General features: G+C 37.0%; 2 protein-coding genes across 4 annotated transcripts in view; one reads left to right on the top strand and one right to left on the bottom strand.

The window, feature by feature from the left end:
- Nucleotides 1–13,084, bottom strand: part of LOC125226799 (mitochondrial assembly of ribosomal large subunit protein 1) — a 133,645-nt gene that overhangs the window by 42,560 nt on the left and 78,001 nt on the right. The window lies entirely within an intron of this gene.
- LOC125226796 (BDNF/NT-3 growth factors receptor-like) overlaps nucleotides 4,373–13,084 on the top strand; it is a 75,717-nt gene continuing 67,005 nt past the window's right edge. For both annotated transcript variants that reach the window (XM_048130899.1, XM_048130898.1), the window contains exon 1: nucleotides 4,373–4,709. In XM_048130899.1, the coding sequence (XP_047986856.1) occupies nucleotides 4,662–4,709 (48 nt within the window). In that variant the 5' untranslated portion in view covers nucleotides 4,373–4,661. The remainder of the gene's footprint in view (nucleotides 4,710–13,084) is intronic.

Raw genomic sequence — 13,084 nt, 5'->3', positions numbered from 1 at the left:
GCATCTTGCACTCGTAACAAACTATGTCCTTCTTCTTTGACTTCGGCTTCTTCTTCGCATTAAGAACAGATTCCGTAGGTGTAGCCGCATCCTTGGACATCTCATTCAGCAGTTTTGTCTTAACTAAATCTGTAGTCACATCAACATTGCAGTTCTCTAATGCCATTATAAGAGGTTCATATTTTGGGGTGAGACCTCCCAAAAGTATAGCAGCAATAGACTTATCCTTTAAAACTACATCGATATCCGCGAGATCCTGTGCGGTTGACATAACTGCGTTAATGTACAGTTCTATATTCGAAAAGTCGGACAGACTCAACCTGTACAGTTTTCGCTCTAAAGCAAGCCTTCGTCCCATTCCCTTATCCTCAAAAGCTTTCTGCAAGGATTTCCATGCTTCGGCTGCGGTTTTCGCACATCTCACATGAGTGATAGCCGCACCATCTACTGTCAAGCATATCTTTGCCAGGGCTTTCGAATCTTTGCGTACCTTAGTAGAGGCAGGGGTCGTGTCTTCCTTGGGGTAGCCACCGATTGTCTCCCACAAATCCTCGTGAAGTAGGTAATTGCGCATCTTGAATTTCCATGCAGGGTAACCTTCTTTGCTTCTCAAGCAAAACGATGGAATAGATGAGCTCGAATGGGAATTCGAAACACTCGAAGCATCTCCCGTTTCGTGTGACATATTTACTATTTTCAAATCACACAAACACTAAACTCAATTATTTTACTAATACACTTTTTACACTAAACTTTTCGTTATTAATTTTTAGCAGTTTCGTGCTGATAACGTGTTGTAGAACTAATATAACGGAAGTTATTTGTAAAAATAGTAAAAAGAGATGTTGTTGCTATGAGTGTTTTATTTGAAGTGACGGCTATACAAAAATATATCAAAAAATAGAACAATAGAACTAGAACTTATAAAAACGACATTTGTCAGCACAAAAGAGGTTACAAACTACAACACTTTCAAATCAGACAGTCTAATTTCTAATACTAGGAGTACTTCTAGTTCAAGAGCAATTGCAGGACAGAAATTTCAAGTTCATGAGATACTCCGTAGAACCGAATCGCGTGGTGTGTATAGAGTCATTCGTCAAAGACCCACACGAATTTGTTTATCCACAGTTGCGATATCGACGTCGTTTTTAGAATCTAATCGAAGTGGACGTCAATATTCATTTAGATACAGCCGAGTCTCACATTAAAGCTGCTACCTAATGCCTCGAGTACTGAGCTTGCAATAAACGTCGGCTTGCGTCGCCAACGCATACTAATTGTGCGTGCTACTGCATAGGGAAGAGATGACAAAACTGCAACACTTCACAAATAGGTATTATACGTGTATAGTAAACCATTGAGTATTGAGAATCTTCATATATCGACGGTTTTTAGTGCCAACCGTTAATTAATGACAGAGAAAAGGACCGCTTTTTGCGAACATCGGTGTTTGTGTCCATACAGGGTGCGTTGACAAGATGAGAATCGTTCCTTGCGTGCCGAACGTACCAGCAGGGGCGGCTCACTCCGCGATTCTATCGCCGCGCTGCAAGTACATGCTTGCGGCCGCGAGTTCGCGGCCTAATGAGGGGTGGCGCGCGTTCTCACGAAACGCACTTTAGCACGTTCTATTGTTAGTTTACGTCGCGAGTTTTTTTTAAGGTTCTTATGCGATGTCCGCTTATGGAATGGCTAATAATGCTTAGTTAAATAGATATCATGAATAAAATAAATACCATAGGACATTTTTACACAGATCTACTATTAATAAGTACCCCGGAAAGGTTCAATAAGGCTTGTGATGTTGGAACTTAAACAAAAATATATAAATACTATAGATATACCTAGAAAGTACCCAAGACTTGAATATAATAGTATAACATTTTATCTGAGTATTAATTCGTTTTAATCCATAGGCAACCCTATCGCCGGACGCCGCGCACGTGCGGCTCGTTTCTTTGTTAGAATTTTGTAGGCATTTAAAAAGGCGGCATGTCGTGAACATCAAAGCAGTGGGCCTTCTGTACTTGTACTATTATATATTCTGTGGTACCAGGCCCCGTAGCCGAATGGCATTTCTGCGACGCGAAACGAAAACGAAACGCCGCGAAAGGTAGTCTGGCTCTGTCGCGCCAATACGCAAGAGCGATAGAGATAGGAGATAGATAGCTACGAAAGAAATATTTTCGTGAGCGTTTCGTGAGCGTCTGTGCATTCGGCTACGCACTCTGTACCTCTTATTTTCTATATAGGGGGCGTTCATTAAGCACGTCATGCGTTTTTGGGTTATTTTAGACCCCTCCCTCCCCCACGGTGATCTTTGGTCATATTTTCAGGACTCTCCTCCCCCAATACCGCGTGTTTTTTTTTTTCCAATTTAAGTAGACATTTTTCGAATACATGAATCTACGTCTACGCACTTAAGTACACGTGATGTGGACAAACTAAAAATATCTTTGAGAATTAAAAATAATCGACAGTACACAGCTCTTTGAAACTTCAGGGTTAGCACATGAGTGCCGCGAGAGTATGTCGCCGCGAGATAGACTACGCGTCCCTATATCATTTGTGCTAGGCCTACTGTTTATTTTAAATCACTTACCTACTTACACAAAATAATAGCGCAGAAATATTATTTTTTGTTTACTAACTATAGTACAGTGTATCACAGAGGAACAAAAAAAAATACACGTGATGTCCCTCAATCCCACTACTAAAGAGATTCGCCATATTAGATTTACACACTGTATATTGTAAATAAACCCGTGGACCGGATTAAAGGCCGGTTGCATCAAACCGTCTGTCACCGTTAAAGCGTTCGTTAAATTTTATTGTATGGGAAATTCCATAGACGTCTACTGCTTGACGATGATGATGTGTCAAATGTGGTTGATGCAACTGGTCCTAAGGCGGAATCGATCCTTTTCTATTTCCGGGCCACTGGAACGGAACAACTCAAGCATGTCTTTATTTTTTGGTCACTTGCCACGATTAAGCATTTTATTAATTAGCGAAACATGATTTTTAGGGTTCCGTATACAAAGGTTAGAACGTAATCCGATTACTAAGACTCCGCTGTCCGTCCGTCCGTCTGTCCGTCTATCTAGAGATTAGTCTATAATATTAGTCAAAGTCTATAAAATTTCACACATGATGTATTTCAGTTGCGGCTATAACAAATACTAAAAACAGAATAAAGTAAATATAAGTGGGACTATGATTTATTGCCGTACGTGCGTGTACGTGCCGAGTTTTATAGAGATGGCAAAAGGCTAAAAATGTGGTATATTCTGGGGTCGGGTACTCATTAATGGCAACATAGCAGATGAGGTCGAGCGTGCTGGGTCAAACTCCTTCTACAACCAAATGCCTAAAATTATTCAAGTTAAAGAAAAGCAAATATACACTCTAAAAACAATTTGGTCGCTCCCATCAATATTTTGATAGTCGTAGTCAAGCATCTTGATTCCATACGAGCCTGATAAGATCTTAGACATATCAAATAAGGTAATTTTGATTGCTCTTACTTTTGCAACGTAACTGCATAAATATTGGGGGACACCTTATACATATCAGACAATTCTATGAATGGATTATCCAGCTACTTAATGAATGGAACAGCCCTAGGCAAGTTTACATCTTAATCTGAAGGCTGCTTTAAGAGGATACGGTAGCGAAAATGCTAAAATGGAAAGGAGCCCCCTTTCAACTTGGGAATTTTAGTTAAATATACAAGTGTTATTAACTAGATTTATCGAAAAAAAATTGTCCATTAAGAACAACTCAGTCAAAAGATATTTCAAAAAAATCTTTAAAATCGAGGTTCCGCTCTCGACTCTTTCCTCCTTCAAAACTTAATCAATCGGAACGAAATTTGAGAATCTGAATAACAATGAAATAATCTATGTCGGACCGTTTAGATTTTTTGGTTAATTGTTACCAATCTTGAGTATCACACCTTTTTTGCGCCACAATGAAAAAGGCCGTTTTTGGAAAAAAATTTATTGGCTCTAGAGTCTTTAAAAAGCAAAATATCAAAAAAATCAAAACGGTCCGACACAGATAAAAATAATAACAATCTGTGTTGAAAAAATCATTGGTCTATCTCCAAAAACCAGGGAGGAAATAGTCGAGAGCGTTTGTATGGAGAATTGACCCCTACCGTATCGTCTTAATTATCCACATTAGACAAAAGCTCATTATTACAAAATAGCAACGGTACAATAATCAACGACCCTTTATCATAATGAGGGGTGAGCAAGGGATTTTAATTCGAGATGTTTGCCGGAGAGGCGCGGGCGGGGCAGAAGGCGGGCCGAGATGTGCAGGATGCCCACTCGGGCCACTCGGCACTCGACGCCACGCTGGATCCGCCGCGGGACGCCTCCCGCACGCCGCGCGAAAAAACTCGCTGATAACACTTTCCACACAAGTGAAAATTTCAAAACAGTGACCTAAAATTACCTGTGACTTCATCCTGACAAGCTGTGAAAAACTTACAAAAAGTTTTACTGATAAAAAAAAACTTTTCGAAAATGCCTATACTGATAACTACCTTATGGATGTGTGATAGTGATTTATGCACAGTGCATTGTAGTGACTTTTTGGGCTTTCCGCAAAACTTTCGTGTCGTGTAATTGGATTTTGAATTCGTCAACATGGGACAGCGGAATCGACGGGAAAAGCAGAAAGGAAAACGAGTGAGGGTGAGTGGACCATCGGAAACGGATTTTAATTTTAAAATGTTGATCTTATTTACGATTTTTGTGTTTTTTTGTGACACATGAAAGAAAAAGTATAATGCAGTTTATTTAACATTCATAATAAATAATAAAAAACTAGAGAAACGTGGTATTCCAGAAATTACGACCATGAGTTGGAATTAAAACCTAAGCAACTGGTAACTGGGTTTATAACGATTAATTTTCATTTGTTCTATTATTTCCCTGATAGGTATTAAAAATTTATTGCGGGGGTTGTTTATTAACATGAATAATGCGTATTTAGGTAGATCATAGTTATATAGTATCTACTAGTAGGTGTACTTGTAACTGCAATATGTACGTTTTTATATTAGTTGCGAAAGAAAATTTAGTGAAATACATATATCTACCTACTTATATTTTTTGATGGATTATTATATATTATTTTTTTCTTTAATATCCAACTAGGTAACGAAAATTTTCATTTCGGACTTGGCGCGAACACGTCAAGCATAATCTAATCACGTAATCTGTAGAGATGTTGTACCTAACATGCAATATTACCAAACTATTACATTGAAAACTTAGTTTGTACATCAAGTGAGGCAAATATGTAGTTCCCGAGGCTCTTGAGAATTCTCGGTTAACTATAACATCTCGGTTGTACACATACAGGATGATTTTGTAAGTTTTAGCCAAACTTTGCCTAGTGACTTTTCAGGTCATAACATAATAAACAACTGTGCCGCTTAGTTTCGAACGGGTAAATCCGTTCTTCTTTAAGATTGAATATATAAAAAATATAATATTGATCTGAAAGATAATCAACCTTATAGCAGAATGGATTTACCCAAGTTTGAAGTTAAGCAACACAACTGTCCTTTTATTATGGGACCAATGTTGAAATCGTAAAAAAAATTGGTTTTTCCATAGGCAACACGTCAATCGTAATAAGTGTATGTAATATATGAAATAACCAATTTTTTTTCGCGAATTCAATCCCATAATAGAAGTTGTTCATTATGTCCTCAATAGTCACTATGCAATGTTTGGCTCATCATCAATCATTCTGTACATATGCAATACGTACAAACAATATGATATTAATTATTATCTTAGAACTAAGACTCCAAGAATGTGATACATGTAGGTAGGTACCCGCAGCTCCAAGTCGTCGTTCGGTACTCGGTAGTCAATAACAACACTTCTCAAAACAAAATTATGAACACTTCTCAAGTCAACAATTGACATTATATCAATTTTATTTAAATAAGAATAGCACCGATAACCATTATCACTGTGTATTTTGTATACATTCTAATATCATAAGAAAAACAATTTCCAATGATCATAATTATGAATGGTTATAGACGTCAATTATCGTGAGACACGTTTTAAATATTGCAAAGAACTGAGCATGAAGACCTTTAATACAATATTAATAACTACCACTACCCAAAGGTTGCCTGGAAGAAATCGCTCTTTAGCGTTAAGACCACCTGTTGTCTACCATAGTTAAATTGATGTGGTTTTTTTTTCATATTGTTATATTGGTGAGCAATAACAGTACATTGTTCAACAAGGGGAGGAAGTTGAATGTTACTAACGAGAATAAGTTAAATCGCGACGGCTCGCCGGAGCGATTTAAAGACTCGAGTTAGTAATATTCATACTTCCCGAGTTACACACAATGTTTTTCATCACACTTGCATTATAAAAAATATGCAAAAAGGTAAAAAAGAGTTCAATACAGTACTAGAAATTTCTTAACTCCCTAGGGAGAACGATTTTTCTATTACTCACGCTCCGCCTGCGTGCAATAGCACATTTAAAGTGCGGGTGTGATGATGGACGCACTCAATCTGTCGAACTTAGAGATGTCAATGGGTCAATATCAAACTAGTCCACTGCCCGTTTTACGTGGAGTTCCACAAGGGTCTATCTTAGGTCCACTGCTTTTTATATTATATAGCGCAGATATTGTTACCAACATACAGCATTGTAACTATCATCAATATGCTGATGATTTACAAGTTTACATACCATTTAAGCCCAACGAAATGTTATCAGCAGTTAGCAAATTGAATACGGACTTAGATCAAATTGCTCAGTGGTGTAAAGAGAATAATCTTGTTTTTAATTCTAGCAAGTCCAAGCTAATGGTTTTTGGTTCTGATAAACTTTCGTATAACCCCGTACAGCCGCAGGTTATAGTATCAGGAGATGTTTTGGAGCGTGTTTCCATAGCTCGAAATCTTGGTCTGCTCATGGACAGTAAATTGCGATTTGAAGAACACGCTCTGGAACTCGCTAAAAACTGTTTTTATAGGCTTAAAGTATTATATCGCGTCCGTGATTTCATTGACACCAACTTGCGCATAAATCTTTGTGACACGCTCATTCTGTCCAAGCTGAGTTACGCTGATGCCGTATTTGGGGGGTGTATGCTGGCGCGTACCTCGGTGCTATTACAGCGAGTTCAAAATGCTTGCGCCCGTTTTTGTTTCTCTGTTCCTTCTCGCTCCCATATCACTCCATTTTTGAACTGTAACAACTTATTAAACATGGCTGCCAGACGTACATTTTGCGTCACTGCTTTTTGGAATAATTCGTGATAAACAACTATCTTACTTATTCGAAAAACTCAAGTACTCAAAGGCTATACTATATATACGAGGTGCTCTTAGACTTATTGGTACGCAACACAGTACGGCCGCTTTTCGTGGCAGCTTGCGATATGCTGCCACGAAATGTTGGAACAATTTACCGCCACCAATCAAAAACTGTAAATCCATTACCTCTTTCAAGTACAATCTTAAACAGCATCTACTTGAATCTCAACTAAATGATTAACACTAAGCGGCCACATTTGCAATTATTTACATTTACAAATAATATGTTCTGTCAGTAGGTAAACACACACATTCTTTATTACGCCCAAACATAGCTTCTGTATAAGTGCTCTTACGTTCTGTTTAGTTATAAGACTTAGTTATTAATTTTCTGGGTGCCCTGAAAACCAGTGCCGCGTCTATTAGACACGGTATTCGCTGAGTGGCATCCTATTTGGTGTACTAGTTATTAAGTATTACTTGTTTTTATCATGTATCTGTATGCCAAATAAATATTTTCTATTCTATTCTAAAAGAATATTAGTATTGTATTGTAGTGTAATAATTATTAGCTTCTGAATCGTCTGTAGTTCAACATTCTGTTTTATAACTAATTATTAATGATATTAGAGCTCTGGTAGTCAAAACCACCATGTAGCATTTGTTACATTCAATATGTCTCTCTAACTTACTCGTGCCACAGTCATAATATTATTGTTTGAGGACTTTATTATTTGGAGGACTCACTAACTTAATTAGATAGATTAAAAAACTTGAACACTCATTATAGTTAAGCCAGTTTCAAAGTATTCTCGTAAGTTTTTTTAGATCAAATAAAATATATTGTAAAAGCTTTGTTTATATTATGCTACCTCTTCAATAAATAATAACCAAAATCCTAAGGATAGTAGGAACGTACCTAACTACCTATGCATACTTGAAAAGTGTGTACCTACCTAAAGAACAAACTACGTTTACATACTTATGTACTTTTAGATATCAACATCACGTAAATTTATGATCACCGACTAAATTTCACCGTGTATATTTTCTCAGGCTTTCATCCTAAACAGACTACGCTATACTAGGTGTCTAGCCAAGAGTACTATCGTTAACGCTTCGTGGAGTATCCTAGTTATCTCTCTGTCTCTCTCTCTATTGGTGATATTGGTGTGATAGACCCAGATGCGTAATATCTACAGAGCCTGGGTACCTACTCAACGTCACAATCGCTTACGCTTTTTAAACGTATCGTAACTTAGCTCTCCCTATCGCTCTCCTGCACGGGTAGCATGGTCGCGCGATAGACGATAAAATATCAGGCCGTCCCTATCGCACTATTAGCAAGTGCGATAGGGACGGCCAGATGTTTTATCATTTATCGCGCGACCATAATTGCCTGCCCGAAGCGGCGCGACGCGACAGAGCCGTACTGCGTTTGTCACTTCAGCTATGTCCGCCAACTGGTTGGTGCAAAATACATGTATTTTTCATTCACTTTCAACTAAAACAATCCACGCTACTACGGCGGAAACGCAGTGAGCGTTAAGGCGTAGTAGTAGCACAGACAGACCCGTGCATCCATTACAACTGTGCGTGATCGGAAGTCACATATATTGGGGCCGACGCAGCACAGCTCCTGACGCGGTCACTGACAAAAACATGATAGACAACAAATAGTTTAGAGCCAATTTGACCAATTTGACAAAGTCGTCTCCTTCACGATTTTCGTAGACATCTCTTCTTAATACCTAAAACAGGTATGTATGTGGTCCTCATTGTCTCCAGATTACGAATTGACCTGTTTTAGTTTAAGGAGGGGGGACGGGTCGAGAAAAGAGGGGGGGGGGATATGGCGACCGACCATCATTGATATTTATTCACATCTCGAGTCCTAATAGGACTAATCCGTTCGTGCGAGGTGTCATTTGAAAGGTTATATAATATATCATACACCAATAAAACTTATGTTTTTAAAAAGCGCATGAAATTCCGCGTAAATCTTATACTAACATCAATTCCGTAAAAGTTGTTGTTTATTGATTTAGAAGCATTTTTTACCAGTATTTGTGCGATTCATGCTCTATAAAACACATATTTTCAAATATTTTGTAAACTGCTACCTTTATGACTATAGTTATTTAAAACAATTATAGTAGGTTTAATTTGCTTTCAAATGATACCTCTGACATATGGATCCGTAAAATAGGACCTCAAAAATATTGAATACTTTTATATTTACTACGGTCAGCGCCCATTTATGCGACCGGGCGGAGTGACTCCTGCTAAACCAAATTCGTAATTACATTGTTGTATATTATCATATACCAATAAAACTTATATTTATAGAAAGCGCATGAATAGTCGCGTATATTTTATAATAACATCAATTGCGGTAAAGTTATTGTTTATTGAGTTAGAAGCATTTTTTACCAGTACTTGTGCAATTCATGCTCGAAAAAAAAAACACATATTTTCAAATATTTCGTAAACGGTTACTTTTATGAGTATAGTTATTTAAAAACAGTTCAAATGACACCTCGCACGAACAGATTGGTGCCAAAGGACTCGAGATGTGAATAAATATCTATGATGGTCGCCGCCATCTTTCTCCCCCCTTTTTCTCGACCCTTAAACTAAAACAGGTCAATTCGTAATCTGGAGAGAACGAGAAATACATCCATACCTGCTTTAGGTATTTAGAAGAGATGTCGACGACTTTTTGGAAAAGAGGTCGTTTGGTCCTGACTAAAAGACCGCAATAATATGTGACACAATCTTACTTGTAGATCTATGTATAATAGCAATAGCGCACATGGCGATCTGAGTAGTAGGAGGTGAGAGTGACATTTTTGCTGTAAATAACCCAACCACAAAATTACAATTTTGAAAAAACTCCCGACCGCGACATTAGTGGACCGATTTTTATGAAACATGGCTAAGAACACTTCCGACTAACTCAGCTTTCAAACAAAAAAAAATTAAATCGAAATCGGTACAGACAGACACGTCAAACTTATAACACCCCGTCGTTTTTGCGTCGGGGGTTAAAAATATAAATGGATTGATTTTAAGTTGCAAAATAGATTAATTAAAAAAAAATTACACTTAAACTTACAAGGACACGACCTACATCAGTAGGTATTAAGATTATTTTATGAAACTTAACTAAAGCATATTACTTGACGAGGCACATGCATACGAAGGGTGCACAGAATACACTCTCTAATCATAAATTACACCCCGCCGGTCCACGGACGTAAAGTCGAGTTGCGTTATCAGAATCGTGTCATGTAGGTTAAGGAACTGTTAGGTAATGATGCACTATCTATTCACTGTCTCTGGCTATTGAGCAGTATAAAAACTGTTGGTATTATGTGAACAGTATTAAATACACCATGCCAATATGTAGCGTACGAGGGATGCTCCAAAAGTAATGGAAATGAAATGCTTTTGGCGGCGGAATAAAGAGGAGAGTGTTTTAAAATTAAAGTGGTTATCGGCCTTATCGGCAAACAAAAAAAAATTGTTAACGGCTCCCGTTTAACTAAGCACTCTGTTATTAAACCCTTTGAATAAAAACATCTACGTATAAAATGTACCTAAATAATAAATAAGTTGTGAAAAAGGAGGATAAGAAGACGTTATTCAAACTGAGAATAACCGATAAGTTGGAATGATAAATATGTATATGAGCCTGTATCTAGTGCTGTCAGTAAAAGTGTATAATATTCATGATCAGAATCCACCCCCACTATTCACAAATTATACATTTCTCTCGACTGCAAGTCCGTAGCTTGTATAGTTTGAACTCGCGGTATGTATCAACTATATGGAATAGTAGGCCCAGGTTAAATTGTTTAATTAATAATCACTGGCCATTATTGCCGAGATTGATGTGGACTTCGTTAAAAATTTCATTTCATTTCATTTATTTATTCATAAACAATAATAAATTGTGTTTGAATAACAGACAACCTTGGCGTCGATATCGGATTATGAAGGATTTATCCAGATATGAGTCCATTTTTAACGGTTATTCCCTAAAACCCCCTTTGCTGTAACATATTTATAGCATTAACTATGTAGGTTCCGAGAAAGCAAAACAAATTGGTGTTATTTCTCTTGTGTCGAGTAGACTAAGGGCCAGTTGCATCAACCACATTTGACAGACACATCATCGTCACGCAGCAGAGGTCTATGAAACTTCCCATACGATAAAATTTAACGAATGCTTTAACAGTGACAGACGTTTGGTGCAACCGGCCCTAAAATAGTAAATGTGAAAAGAAGAACTCTATAATTCTACATCTATCTAAGCTTTTTTTATATACCACATAGTGGCAAACAACTAAATAACTATTCTTTAGGGCTCTATGTATACTTCTATGTGCATACTTGGAACATAACAATAAATTGCTCAATAAATTTAAATATTACGAGTATTTGTATTTAGACACTTACTAATTTAGGATTTACATGGCCCGTTCCATGATCCACCTGACGCAATCTGTCGACACAAATATAACTGTATTTGTTTTGCATTTTGTTCATGAAAATCATATAAAATAAAAAATAAGTATGTATTATGAGGCTGAGGCGTAGGGTTAGAGCCGGCGTAGCTTTATTTGACGTTCATATGCGCATTGTAATATGCCTACTTGAAAAATAAATATTTCATTTTCATTTTCATTCATTTTCATTTCATTTTCAAGTACCTAGCACCGCCTGCAACGTACCTGTTTTGCTCGAAGGGGTAAGTTGTTAGAAAGTTGCATGCTTTACATCATTAGGTAAGCCTAAGCCTTCCTTTTGTACGAAATGCAATAAAGATATCGCGTATAATAAAGATTAAATAAATGAAGTTATATTCGTTATACATAAATCGGCAATTTAACATCTATTTATGCGACGTTAAGTTAATAAACAAATTTGAATGGTAGTTATTTCCAATAAAGCAAAATCGTCGTATGGAAGTCGAATGTGGCTATACAATAAGATAATAAGATACAGCTGGTTGACAACTCGTACGCCGCAAGATTTCTTGTTAAGACGATACAGGAGGGGTCAATTCTCCATACATACGCTCTCGACTATTTCCTTCCTGGTTTTTGAAGATAGAGTAATGATTTATTCAACACCGATTAATATTATTTTTATCTGTGTCGGACGGTTTTGATATTTTTGTTATTTTTATTTTTTAAAGACGCTAGAGCCAATCAAAAATTTCCAAAAACGGCCTTTTTCATTATGGCGCAAAAACAGGTGTGATACTCAAGATTGATAACAATAAGCCAAAAAAAACTAAACGGTCCGTCACAGATTATTTCATTGTTGTTCAGATTATCAAATTTCGTTACGATTGATTAAGTTTTGAAGGAGGAAACAGTCGAGAGCGGAACCTCGATTTGAAAGATTTTTTCGCAATATCTTTTAACTGAGTTGTTCTTAATGGACAATTTTTTTTCGATAAATCTAGTTAATAACACTAGTATTTAACTAAAATTCCCAAATTGGAAGGGGGGCTTCCATTTTAGCATTTTCGCTCCTGTAGCGTCTTAAATTATTGAGATGCCTTTGTAAACGTGGGACCCGAACAACGATAAAATACATATAAATTCACGCCACTGATATGCAAACTGCAACAATAATGCTCAATACGAAAATTTCCCATAAAAATGTTAATTTATCTCCTGTTACCTCTAGAAATTGTCATTTGTGGCGTTCGTTGGCTAAAGAGTACTTATGCCTCGAATTCAATAAGTA

This window comes from Leguminivora glycinivorella, chromosome 6 (assembly GCF_023078275.1).
Source record: "Leguminivora glycinivorella isolate SPB_JAAS2020 chromosome 6, LegGlyc_1.1, whole genome shotgun sequence".
NCBI lineage: Eukaryota > Metazoa > Arthropoda > Insecta > Lepidoptera > Tortricidae > Leguminivora > Leguminivora glycinivorella.
This window is presented reverse-complemented; position numbering and strand designations above follow the sequence as displayed.